The sequence below is a fragment of the Cynocephalus volans genome, chromosome 13 (assembly GCF_027409185.1).
Source record: "Cynocephalus volans isolate mCynVol1 chromosome 13, mCynVol1.pri, whole genome shotgun sequence".
Taxonomy (NCBI): domain Eukaryota; kingdom Metazoa; phylum Chordata; class Mammalia; order Dermoptera; family Cynocephalidae; genus Cynocephalus; species Cynocephalus volans.
Genome location: NC_084472.1, coordinates 57,837,989 through 57,851,705, shown reverse-complemented (window position 1 = coordinate 57,851,705; position 13,717 = coordinate 57,837,989). Strand labels below are relative to the sequence as shown.

The 13,717-nt window shown below is 42.0% G+C and overlaps 1 protein-coding gene across 1 annotated transcript in view; it reads left to right on the top strand.

The window, feature by feature from the left end:
- Positions 1-4,215: 4,215 nt before the first annotated feature.
- The window catches only part of KDSR (3-ketodihydrosphingosine reductase), a 35,412-nt gene continuing 25,910 nt past the window's right edge, over positions 4,216-13,717 (top strand). The window contains exons 1-3 of the mRNA XM_063077307.1: positions 4,216-4,395; positions 8,746-8,835; positions 11,431-11,487. Of these exons, the coding sequence (XP_062933377.1) occupies positions 4,288-4,395; positions 8,746-8,835; positions 11,431-11,487 (255 nt within the window). The 5' untranslated portion in view covers positions 4,216-4,287. The remainder of the gene's footprint in view (positions 4,396-8,745; positions 8,836-11,430; positions 11,488-13,717) is intronic.

The window sequence follows — 13,717 nt, the reverse complement described above, 5'->3', positions numbered from 1 at the left end:
TCCCTTTGATTATTGTTATCTGTAATAGCTAAAATGAAAGTAAAGAAGTGTTGAAGCAGATCCTGAGGCTGGGCCAAGCTTGGATTCTGGCCAGTTTGAACTACAGCTGCTAGTCTTAAGGCCAACTCCAAATAGAAAAGTTATGCTGAAATAACAGATAACAGACTGATTTCCAAGAAAGAGGGGAGAGTGAAAGGGTGGAAATCTTTAAAAAAGATGAATAAAGTGGACATTGATGATGTCAAAACAAATATCTTAATGCAGCGTTCTCAGAGTTTGGATGAACCAATGGGAGCCCCTGCTGGTCCCCTAACATTGAAGGACCGTAAACAAATCTGCTTTATTCAACCTAGTTTGGATGAATTTAAAAAGCAGCAAGGCAAAGATGACAATGAAAAACCTGACTTCCAATTATCTGGGGCCATGATCCCACAATCTAATCAAGATAAGAACTGAGGAGAAGACCTTGGACCCTTGGCTCAACCTCTGGCTTGGGGCCCAAGGCCATATGCACATAAATGGGTAAATGGTCAAGGGTGGAGAAGAGACATTTCTGGAACTCCTTGACATGGGAGCCCATGCACTGTGGTTCTAATAGTTGTTTGTCTGACGGGCTACAGTTAGATTAGGAGAACATGGAAATGCAACATGCAACATTGATGGGATCAATGTGAAAGTTTGGAAGAAAACTGGAATGTTTGATGCTTGAACAGAGTCTAGGTGAAGTGTTGCACCCCCCCTTTTTTTTTTTTTTTTTTTTTAGTGGCTGGCTGGTATGGGGATCCAAACCTTTGACCCTGGTGTTATCAGCACCACTTTCTAACCAACTCAGCTAACCAGCCAGCCCTCCTTTACATAAATGTGCTATGATGAAGAATATTGTGTTTGACTGGGGAAAGTTTCCCTTACCTAGTATGGGAAACAGAAAGCAGATAAATCTGCCCTTCTGGTCGTCTTGATTGAACATGCTAAATGGTAGCCTATAAGGTCACCAAGTCCACACAGGTTGCTAATTTTAAATAGTATGGGATACCTGGTGGACAAAACATGTGAAAAGACCAGAATCTGGCTGGTTTTCTTGGATTTTGGAAGGTGCATATGCCACATCTGGAAATATTACTAGATCCTATCTATAAAACTACTTGAAAGGAATTCTGGAGTCCTTACTCAGACTGGGGCTTATGGCAAAATCCTGTGAACACCACTTATTAGTGATGTGAGATTTTGGAACAGAGAATTTCCACTTGAGAGGCAATTACTAGCCTGCTATTGGACAATAATTGAAACTGCTCCTATGACTGAAGGACATAAAATAATCTTGAAACCTGAAATACACTTTATGTCTTGCATGATGTTAGAGAAAGGCTCCAATGGAGACGGCAGTGCCCAGAAGAGTTCCATAATAAAATGGAAATGGTTTGTACAGGAACGTGCGTTAAGAGGAATACAAAGAACACATCATGTTCATAAGCAGATAGACTCTTTTCTCCTAGAACCAACTTTGGAACTACCTGAGAAGTTGTGGGACTTATAGCCACTTGGGCCATGCCCTATGAACAGCTTTCTATTGGCCAAAAAAGAGCTGCTTGGTTTGTGGATGGCAGTTTCAAGGTGAATGTACAGTATCCTGTTTGGAAGGCTGCCACTCTGATCAAGGAAGGTGAAAACAAATCAGCTTAGTGGGCTGAATTTCATGCTATTTGCCACGATGTTTGGGTTTTTAACCAAATCATAGGCAGTAGCTAATGGCCTGGCTATATGGTTAGGTAGAAGGGCAATGGGAAACTGGCCTACTGAAGGAGTGGTTATGGGGACACGGCCCTATGGAAATCCCCACGGTAATTCAAAATGCACACTAAAGTAGGGTATGTCATGGTCCATCATAAGAACCTCCTTCCAAGATCAGAAGGTGACTGGAACCAGTAAGTGGATATACTGGTGTACTCAATTGAGGTGTCCACCTAAGTCCACAGAATGGATAGACATCGGGGAGAGGGCTGCTGCAGCAGTGTAGAAATGACACTGCTTGACAGGAATAGATATTTACACTGGTATGGCTTTGCATTCACACCCAGAGGTAAATGCAAATTTCCTGATACATTTTGACCATCAACATGAGTATTATAATCTCACCAACAATGCCAGTGTTACACCAGATCACAATATAGAAGTAAACATAACCTGAAAAATAAGAATCAAAAGATAGTGGCACACTACTAGAGTCCCACTCACCCATCAACAATCGGTCCAGTTCATCATCATATCATATGACCCATATGTCTACCAGAGAATGCCACCAAGGCCTGCAGGTTTCTATTCTACCCTATCAGTTTCAAAAAAAAAAAAAAAAAAAAACTCGTGACAATCTTCTTCTCCCTTTCAGGCATCTGGTGTAATTGGGCTAAGAGATAATCTTATTTCTTGCTCTGACCCTCCCTCCAGGCATTATGTAATGTTATTAAGTAATAATAACTGCAATAACAACCATTACAATAGCTTTCAGTGAGTTCTGTGAGTCCTTCCAAGGAATGACCAAATCTAAGGGTCGTTTGGGAATGCCCAAACTTGCACTGGTGTGAGAACTCTTGGGGACTGTGCCCTGAAATGTTACAATTTGGCTAACTCTGAGCAGTAAGTCATGATAGAAGAAAAATTCAAGTCAATTCCTTTTACTCCTTAGTTCTCTAGTATTTCTAAAAATAACAAAATGAAAAGCAAGCAAATAAAAATATGTGCTTTTATGCGAATTGAAACCACAATGCGACTTCACATCCTATAATAGGAAAGCTATAATCAAAGAGATAGGTAACAAGTGTTGGCGAGGAAGTGGAGAAATTGGAACCCACATACGTTGTTGGTGGGAATGTAAAATGGTACAGCACTTTGGAAAACTGGCAATTCCTCAAATAGTTAAAATTAGAATTGCGATAAAAGCCAGCAACTCTATGCCTGGGTATATACTCAAGAGAAATGAAAACATATGTCCACACTTGTACATGAATGCTCACAGTAGCTTTATTCATAAGTCAAAAAGTGGAAATAATCTAAATGTCCCTCAAGGGCTAAATGGAAAAATAAGATCTGATATATTCATACAATGGGATTATTATTTAACAATAAAAAGAACAAAGTACTAATACATTGTATACCATGGATAAACCTTGAAAACATTATACTAAATGAAGGAAGCCAGACGCAAAAGGTTTCATATTGTACGATTGCGTTAACGTGAGATATCCAGAATAGGAAAATGTACAAACAGAAATATTAGCGATTGCCTAGGGCTGAGCAGGGGTTGGGAGGAAATGGTGACTAACTGCTGACGAGTACAGGATTTCTTTGGGGGTGTGACAAAAATGTTCTAAAATTGATTGTGATGATGGCTGCACAATCTCAGACTATGCTAAAAACCATTTATTATGCACTTTAAATCGGTGAATTGTATGGTATAGTATGTGAATTAGATCTTAATAAATCCGGTTCTTTTGTTCTGTTTTGTTTTAAATCTACTCTTGTAAAGAAGATGAACTCTGAGCTCAAGGAAATTGAATTATCTAAGTGATTTTCAAAACTCCATGTTAAGGATTTCCCGGTCTTCTGAAAAGCGAAAATGGGCTGTGACCATTTGCTAAGTACCCCAAGAAACTACGAAATGGACCCCGGGATTCCGGAGCCTCACCTCCGGGCTTCCGCACTGAGGAGGTCCGCAGATCCCCAGGCCACTGTTTACAGGGTCTGAAACCCTCCCGCGGTGTGCGCCGGCGGTGCCCGCGACCAGGCGGAACTCCCGGGACCCGAGTGCTTCGAACCCTCAGACTCGCGGTTCTGGAAGGTCTGGCAACCTGCTCTGCGGGGTCCTAAGAAGTAACCTTAACACAAAACGGGAGCAAGTCACCAGCCCCTCCCAGAAGCAGTCGCCCGTGGCGCTGCCGCAGCTCGCTCGCTGGGCGCTCAGGGAGGCCCATTTCCGCAGGGGAGGTTGCGGGACCCGGTCCACATGTCGCAGATGTGGGAGACACCCGGGGCCCCCCCAGAAGCCAGTCTGCCCTGGGCCGCGGCAGCGTCCCCGCCCCCTGGAAGCACCGCCCCGTCCCGATCGCGCCCCTCGCTAGCTCCTCCTCTTCCCCTCCGCCGCCGTCCCGCCCTCTCCTGCAAACCCAAACACTCCGGGCTCCGGCTGCGCGCGGGCCGCGCGTGACCGCTCCGGTGTCGCCGCCGCCGACCCCAGCGCGCTGTGCCTGCGCGGCCCCCGCCCGCCGCACCGAGCCCGTGGGCCCCGGCGGAGCGATGCTGCTGCTGGCGGCCGCCTTCCTCGTGGCCTTCGTGCTGCTGCTGTACATGGTGTCTCCGCTCATCAGCCCCAAGCCCCTCGCCCTGCCCGGGGCGCATGTGGTGGTGAGTGGCCTCCTGTTGCTGCGCGCCGACCCTCTGGCCTGCTCGGTCGGCCCGCGACGGAGGCCGGGCCGCCGACGTCTTTTATTTTTCCAGGCCATGGTCCCCAGGGAGGGACGGCCAAATGGGGAGATCACCTGCCACCGTCCACCGCGGCACTGACCCTTCGGGCCGGGCGTCTGGCCGCGAGGACCCGCCCTCCGCTGCATCTGGCTTCTCCCGGGACCGGAGGGCGGCGTGGCGGGGGACAGCGCCAGCCAGCCGGGGGCTCCAGGGGCCCAGGAGCTGCGGGCTAATCCCCGAAGCATCCTTGGGATGTGGATATTTCTGTCCTCAGTTTTCCCGATGAGTCAGCTGAGGAAGAGAGAGGCCGAGAAACTTTGTCAAGGACACAGCGGTTGGTGGCGCTCCGGGTGCGGCTCTTGGTCCCGGGCGGGGGCAGACGCTCGGGCCGGGTCGCCAGGGGGCAAGCATCGGGGAAGGGTGGTCCCAGCTTCCAGGACCCGCCGAGGCAGCTTGGAGTTGGAAGATGGCCTGTGCGAGTGACAGAAAGAGCAGTCGCCAAAGGATTCCAGGAAGTGACTCACCTGGGGGGAAAAAATGCCCAGAACCCAGTGGGCTGGCGTTCTCGGCTGGCGCGGTAGGGACGCTTCTGTCCCGTCTCCACTGCTCGTCTCTGAGCTCGGTCTGGGGTCTGCTGACTGCTGCTCCAGTGCAGTCCTTTGCCAGTGTTTCAGAGTCAGAAGGATGAGCTGAACGACAGGGCTAGGCTTTAGGAATGAAGCGGTGGGTTTGGTTCGTTTCTTACCGGAAGCTCGTGTATTCAGTGCCTGCTCTACAAGCATGGCACCTTTCTCAAACCCAGAGAGTCGCCCCCTCCCCCACGCCCGGCACTTGGCACTTGCCGTTTGCAGTGGCCTTCTCATCAGCTTTCTTACTTGGATCTCCCGACCCCAGGGCACACTGAGGCGGGGAATTATGAATAACGGGGATTAGTTACTAAGCTGGCAGCAGGCATGTTCTTGTAGCCAGAGGTGACATAGGCATCTCTGCTGCGATCCAGGCCTCCCCACTGAGCTAGGAGAAGGTGGTCACTTCTTTTAGAGTGTTTTAAATCTAGACAAGAGTTTGTGAATGAGAAAATGTGTTTTCTGTAATTTCTCCTTTGTAAAACTATTCGTTTATTTCCAACTCCTGCTATTCCTGATGTGGAAGGTAGGTGAGAAGTTGAGTGTAGACTCATTTTTAAAAGTGGGGGTGGGCAGGGGGAGAGAGAGAGAAGCAAAACTTTACAGTCTTGCTGAGTTATCAGAGTTTCACTTGCACAAGAGCACTTCTGCCTCAAAAGCATGGCGTGAAGAGTTGTTTTCTTCCAGAACTTGTGCTTGCAGAGCCTAACTTGGGAGAAAGTAAAGGCAAAAGTAGAGTGAAAATTTTGATTCGTTATTTATAAGACATTTTCACTTAACCTTGACTCTGGTCCTTCCAGCCCCATCAAGCTGCAGGTCATAGGAAAGATACTAAACACGATGTCTTTTAGAATAGACCAAGAAGAATTTCTTATTTTCACCATCTCGTTTTAATGAACCACTATAAATAACGTGAGAATGACATGAATAATTCACATGATGTCACCATCTGTCTTCTTTTAAAATAATGTCATAGGAAGACTGAAAGTGTAATTATTTTTCTTGAGATTTGTTAGGGCCAGACTGGGAGGTGTTAGGAGAGGTAGCTAATCTTTAGACTGTCAGCCTATGTGGAAGCGTGACCAAACTTAAAACTTCATTTTGTTTTTAGAACAATTCTTACATACTAGTGTTGTCTCCCTAATTACAGCGGAAAACTGCAGCAAGCAGAATATACTTACTTGAATCCTCTCTTTTTTGGAAGTGACTGGGAGCAGCTCCCCTGGTAGTAAACCATCCGGTTACCCTTAATAAGAGATATACGGTGTGGTTAAAGAGACAGTAATACTTAAACAGTATGTTCAATGAATAGTAAGAGGGAGTGATAAAGAAAGGAAATTAAACTGTTATCTTTAGTGTCCCCCATCTGGGCTCAGTTTAGCAACAGTCAGGCAACTCAATATACATTGACCACTTTTCTCAGCCATTGTGAAAATCCCTTATAGTTTCTTATAACGTTCAGAATTACATAGGCTTAAGGGTATTCTTAGATACTGTGTTAGAATTAGCTGACTTGACTAAGGTTAGTTTCCTGTAAGCCATGACCCAAAAGCTGATGTCAGACTCTTATTATGGAGAGATCTTATAAGTGATTTAATCCCTGCTTTTTGCTTTGTGGTAAATTTACACAACTAGATTACCTTTATACAGTCCAGAAAAAAGCACAGTAATAATAACAATAGCTAATATCTACATTACAGTTCAGAACCTATGCATTTTCTCATTAATCTCGTAACTTCCACTTCCATTAATTCATTGCATAATAAATAGGGAAGTTTTACTTACAGGATTTTTTGGTATTGTATTTTTCAGAGAAATTGCATCATACACCATTTTGCAAATTAATGTAGGCACATATTTATTTAGCAACTGCTCGTGCAAGGAATGAGTGAAATCAGTTGGACTTGGTTCTCATCCTTAAGGAATTTATAGTCTGGTGAGGGAGCTAAGCTGTGTCTATAAGTAACTGCATAAGGTAGATGGTGACAGGTAAAGGTCACGACTGACACAGTCACTGAGCAGGGGACATTTGAACTGGGCTCTGCAGGACAGGAAGGTTTGGAAATGTAGGTATGTGGGGTATGTTGAGTAGAGGAACATCTAAGCAGCAGGAGTAACATTATAAAACAGTCAGGGACACTTTCAGGGGTCCTGCTAGTTGCTATGGAATTACAATATCTGGTGAAATTTAATATACCCAAACAACACTTGAAATATCCAGATAGCAAAGACCTCCTCAGAGGCAACTGTTAGCTTGAGCAACAGGTATATTTTTACAGTAACCTTCTGTAGATAATTGGTTAATTACCCACCAAAGAAATCTCTTCAGTGGTACAAGTTGAGGCTAAAGAGAAGTAAGGGGTGCCTGGGGGTCACATGATAATAGATACAGTTGTGTAGGACGGGCTTCATGATGATTTTAAAATCATGGGGTGGGGTCAGAGGTACTCCATACACTATGACTTCTATGTAAATGGCAGAATATTTGAAATAATTGAAATGTCTGACCAGAGGGAAATGGTTAAGTTTTGATATAATTTTAATGCAAAATTGGAAGACTTTTAGTTTTTTGACATGACATTATGATATAATTTTTTAAAGCAGGACTATATCATGCAATGTTGTATAATTTGCATAGGGAAAATAAATAGAAAAATAATGTTGCATTTGTCTTATTGAGATATAGTGCTTGAAAAAGTTTGTGGAAAAATAGAATTAAGAGATACTATGAATCTTTCCATGTACTTTTTGAAGTACCCTCATAAATTGAGTTCTTCCTGTGCTATGGGCTAGGAATATAGTGGGAAACGGAAATAGAATTGGTATTTTTATGGAGTTTATGGGGTGGTGACAGGAGAGATTTTTGTGAATTAAATAATCACACAAATAAATGCATGGCTGTTTGACTATGTGAGTGCCATAAAGTAAAGAAAAAAGGATTCAGTGCTGAAAAATAGGTGGGAGTGGGAGTGGGGCAGGCAGTGAAGACTTTCTGAGGAAGTGATGTTTGAGCTGTGATTTGATGGGTGAGCAGGTGCCAGCTAGACAGAGAGAGGGGGAGGAGAGCATTGCCAGCAGAGGAAAGAGAATGTGCAAAGGCCCTGTAGTTGGAAGGAGCAAGGAACTGGAAGACAGCAATATGGCTGAGCTATAAATTCTGAGGGACGGAATAGTACAAGAAGAAAAGCTTTGCTTTGCAGTATTTCCTTGCTATCGTTTATTACTTTCATAATAAGAAAAGTCATTTAAAATATCATAAGACTTATGCAGGTGGCCATGCTTTCAATCTGTCATAGAGCTAGTCTTGCATCGATGTGCAGTAGGAAGTAAGATTCATTTGGATTCAGAATCAGAGGCAGACCAATTTATTACTTATTAGCTAGAGTTATAGGGCACTTTCTTCCCTCTAGTGAACTCAGAAAAATATCATAGGTGTGCATTTATCATCCAGTACTGAAAACAAAGCATCAGCCCTGCTGACAGTATAATCTTTCATGCTTGCGTATATTCCAATCATTAGGTTCACAACGAAGAAGTTACAATAGCTAAACATTTTGTTCTTATAGATTCGCTTTTAGAGCCCATCATAGCTATTTTAAATAAACTTTCTACGGGGGGGGGGGAATGTCACGTGCTAAGAAGATTTTATTACTTTTGTTTTTAGGTAACAGGAGGTTCCAGCGGCATTGGGAAGTGCATTGCTATCGAGTGCTATAAACAAGGAGCATTTATAACTCTGGTTGCACGAAATGAGGTTCGTCTTCTACATTTGTTATTACTGACTTGCTTATTCAAGTTTCAGTGAGTCCAAGAGGCTGTGCTAAATGTCGGGCAGTCACACCTGTGCTGGAAAGTGCTTGCTTCCTTGATTTGAAGTGTGATTCCTGAACTGCTAGTTCTTTCTCATATTTAGGCCAAGGACTTCTCAGTTGACGTCAGGCCAGCTGAACAAATAATTATTTAGTGTCACTAACATATTAGGCAACATCATCATAGACAACGTAGATGTTAAGATGGAAGATGTCCATACATAGTTAAGTAGGACACGTGGTCATAGAAAGCCAGGGCTGGTCCTCTGCCCACCTAGAGGTGTGGCAACTGTGTTTCTGCAGGTAATACCTGAAGGCGTGCAGGTGTCTCTCTGTAATTTGCATCTGACATGGTATACATCTCTAGTGAAGCCCAGACACCACAGGGGAATCCCATTCCTCCCCAGAAGTTTTGCAAAATGAGTGTTTTTCTGTGTCAAGTCGATGCAGCATCTGTTTTTCTTTTTTCAGGGTCTGTTATTCTTGCCGCAGTTGTTTTCAAAGTACAAAGCAGTGACACTGTGTGCACATGAACTGTTATGAAGTCCTCTTGCTCCCCACATGGGAGGCCTGGGGAAAGTGACCATCACTGCATTGTCCATTGCTGTTCTGTTCCTGGCATAGGGCTCAGCACATAGCAGGTGCTCAAAACAGACTTGTTGAATGAAGAGATGAAGGGAGAAAGGATGGAGAGAATGGGAATGCCAGCAGGGCATCGTTGCTGGGGGATTAACTGCTCAGGTGAGGGGTAGACAGCTAAACAGGGCCCAGGGGGAATGACAGGCCAGGGAGGGCCTCTGCGGGCAAATGTTTAAATGATAACACAGAATTAGGCTTGGGTGTCCATAATTTCTTTTAAAAAACAAAAAGGCAGAATTAGCTACATGTCTTTTATTTATACCTTTACTTCTCTAACACTGAATTTGCTTTGGCATTGAAGCCACCTTACATGAGTGGAAATAAAAATTTAATAAAGTGGCATTTTGGGCATTTTAAACAGCACCAGTATTTGGGTGTTTTAAATAACACCAGTATTTGACACAAGACGAATTAAAAAGGAGGTGGGGAGGCCCAGTGTTTCAGATGCTCAGGAGCTCATCCAAGGGGCCCCTTGCATTGCTAGAAATTTATGAGCCGAAGAGTCTTGTGGTGTCAGAAATTCTTTATTTTCTAATATAATTTTTCATTCCAATCTTGGCAAAGTCAACATGTGTGTCTTTACTAATGGAACAATATTATTTTATGGTAGATGCATTCATATTTAGAAACCCTACATGTCCTTCGGAAGAATTCTCTCTCTTTTTTTTCTTCTGGTTCTCACAATGTATTTAAGATACCATTTCGATAGCCAATTAAGATACTGAAAACCAGTATCTGTTTTCTTGAAAATAAGTAAAACAAACAAAATGGAAACCTTGGAAAAATTAATTACATGAGTATACACTGCTTTTCTTAAGACTACTTTTGAAAGTAGCCAGGCATAGGTTGACCTAATTCATATAAAAACCGATTTTTACCATATTTGCTTTTATAACAAAGGAGGAAAATATTGGATGATAGATTATGAAAGTACTGTTACATGGAATCATGCAGACCCATAACTTTGGGAAACATCGCATTTATTATGGTGGTTCTTGTTTTATGTCACAGCTAAATCATGCCAGATCAAAACATGTATTAGAATTGATAAGGTGACTATCATCAATTAATGCTATTAATTGGGGGACCTTAGAGTAGAGATTATCTTTTCATATATTGGTTAAATAATTCACCAGCTGTTGTTTGGAACAACAGGGCAAGTTCTAAAGGGGTCCGAGGTAACTTCTTCCATTTATGTATGCAGAAAGGGAAGCCTCTCATCTCTTCAGCATCACTCCCAGGTCCTCTTGTGCACCTAATCCAGGCAACCAATGGTCCAGGACCTTCCCTGTGATGTTGCCCTTCATCCAGCAACACCTGCTGCCTGCTTCAGCCTGATTAGAACAATTACAAGCCCCATCCAGAAAAAAGCAGAACCTCTGGCTCGTAACACTTGGGATATCTTAATGACCTTCTTGGGAAATTTTAATCCTGTTTGTGTTGTATATAAAATACATTTTAATGTACATGTTGGGGATTATATGTAAATTAATATGCAATATGACTTGCCATTTTTTGAAGACACAGACTTCTGCCACCTTGGGCAATGAGGATAACAGTAGTTTAGCATGTGTGAAAACATATTATCTATAGCGAATAATAAGATGTATTTTGTGCAAGATGCAAACAAAACTATTAACTGGGATTTTGAGGTTCATTTACTTTTCTATTACCTTTCTCTGCAATGAGTTTAAAAACTTGCTATCATTCATTCATAGATTAATATATTTTATAGCTTCTTTCATAGACTATGGCCCACAGCTATGTGATGTAAGTGCTGTTTTGTGTTTTCTTGAATTTAATAAATACTTATACAAATAATTGCTTCTTTTCTCCTTTTCAACAAATAAGCAGACAGACATTGACAATCACCAAAACTAATTGTTCCTTATTGCTTTCAGGACAAGCTGCTGCAGGCAAAGAAAGAAATTGAAAAGCACTCTATTAATGATAAACAGGTAAATTCCTTGTCTTCAGAATGCATTTTCAGTATAAATCAACACAGTTGCATAAAGGAAAAAAAGGGTTACTTCAATTGTGACTCAGTTCATTGAAAGCATATATGATTTCCCTAAATAAAAGACATAGTGGACTGTTTTTAAAAAGGTGAAATTGTTTGAATTGTCTAGGAGACAATTTTTTAGGTTATTACCCCCCCCCAAAAATGTATAGATTCTCACACGCATCTACATCCACAAAGGACCAAATAATGGAATGTCTTACCACAAAATGGTTTCATTTCAATTATTTATTTAAATGAACACATGCTTGAGAGGAAAATGTATTTAGAAATTTTTTTTAGTTATGGGATTTTTTGATTAATAAAATGGTATAGATCAATAATGTATATTTCAGTATAAAATATAATACCACATTAATAACCACAGACCCATCACCCAGCTTAAGAAATAGAATTTTCTGAGGTCTCTAATGCCCCTCAAACTCCTCATCAGCCACGTTGCTCTTATCTCATTCCCAGAGGTAATTCCCAACCTGATTTTTGTGTTGATCCTTCCTTTGCTTTTCTTTATAATTTTATCCAATATGAATGTGGTCCTGAATAGTATATTGTTTAGCTCTGCTTCTTTTTTGAGCTTTATTGCATCGTTATTATTTTTTTAGCAGCTTTTATAATTGACCTAGTGTGTATAATTTGGAGGTTTTCACTGGAATCAATTTTAGAACATTTTCATCATGGTCATCACCCTATGAAGAATCTCTGTATCCATCAGCAGTCACTTCCCATTCCCTGCCAACCCCCTCTCGGCCCTAGGCAATCACTAATCTGCTTTCTGTCTCTCTCCATTTGTATAATAACATCATTCTTTATGCACTCTTATGCGGCTTGATTTCTTCACTTGATATCATTTTTAAATTTATCTACGTTGCTGCATAAAGTAGGAATTCATTCATTTTTTACTGCTCTGTAGTATTCTGATGTGTGTATAGACTACCTTCTGTTCATCAACTTCACTATTGGTGGATATTTAGGTTGTTTCTAGTTTTTCTGTTAGTTATTTTTGTTTTATGTGATTACAAAACTTTTTACTGTGTCTCTCTGTGCACATGTGCAAGAACAGTGTATGCCTAGAAATGGAATTGCTGAGTTGGAGCATACGTGTGTCTTCAGCCTCACCAGGTGGTTACGCTCCCACCAGCAGAGGATGGTGATACCTGTTGCTCCACACCCTTGTCAACACTTGGTATTGGCAGACTTTTTAATTTTTGCTTTTTTGATGGACTTTTAGAAGTATTTCACTGTGGTTTTACTTGCCATGTTTTTCCTTCCAGAGTATGTTAGAGATCTTTCCATGTCAATAAAAATAAATATTCCTTATTTTTTTTTTAAACTGCTGCAACACAGTACTGGGTACACCAGAGTTTATTTAGTGAGTCCCCTATTGTTCCCTGTTTCCTTTTTGTTTTTTTTTTTGCTTTGCAATGTATGCTGCAGATAAAAATCATTGTTGACATCTATTTGTCTACATATAGACAAATGTTTTTCTCCAGGACTGTGGCCTCTGCCTGTACCCTCTTCTGTGAAGCCTACAAACATTAAAAGGACACCAGCTCCCCAAATTCCCCTCCCCCCATTTTTTCATATATATATATATATATTTTTTTTTTTCTTTTTTTTCTTTTGCAGCTGGCCTGTATGGGGATCCAAACCTGTGACCTTGTATAAGGCTATGCTCTAACCAACTGAGCTAACTGGCCAGCCCTCATGTAACTTCTGATAGAGAAAGGAGTATGGTGTAAAACCATGAAGCTTGACTGCCTACAGCTGAAGGCTAGTCTTGCCTGCTGCCAGCACCATGTCTCTCCTCTGGGCTTGTTCATCCTGACTCCACCCCTCTTCATCTAGCCAAGGGCATTAGTCTTGTCTTCCACATCACCGGATGGGGGATAAACAGGGCTGGCATGAGCAAGAATGAGCTAGATCCTTCTTCCAGATCACTGCTGTGCTAGTTGCTACCCACTGAGGGTAGGCAGTGCCCTGTGGGCATTTTTTTCTGGTAATTTGTTAACTTTTTTTTTTTTAATTTCATTTATCTGTGGTATAGATTTCATATATAGTAAGTGATCTAATACTCAGTGAAAAGGCATGTTTTGAAACGAATCATATGATTCTTACTCTCTTTTAAAAAATGTTTTCTGTGTGATGATGTGGGGATAAAATCTCCTTTG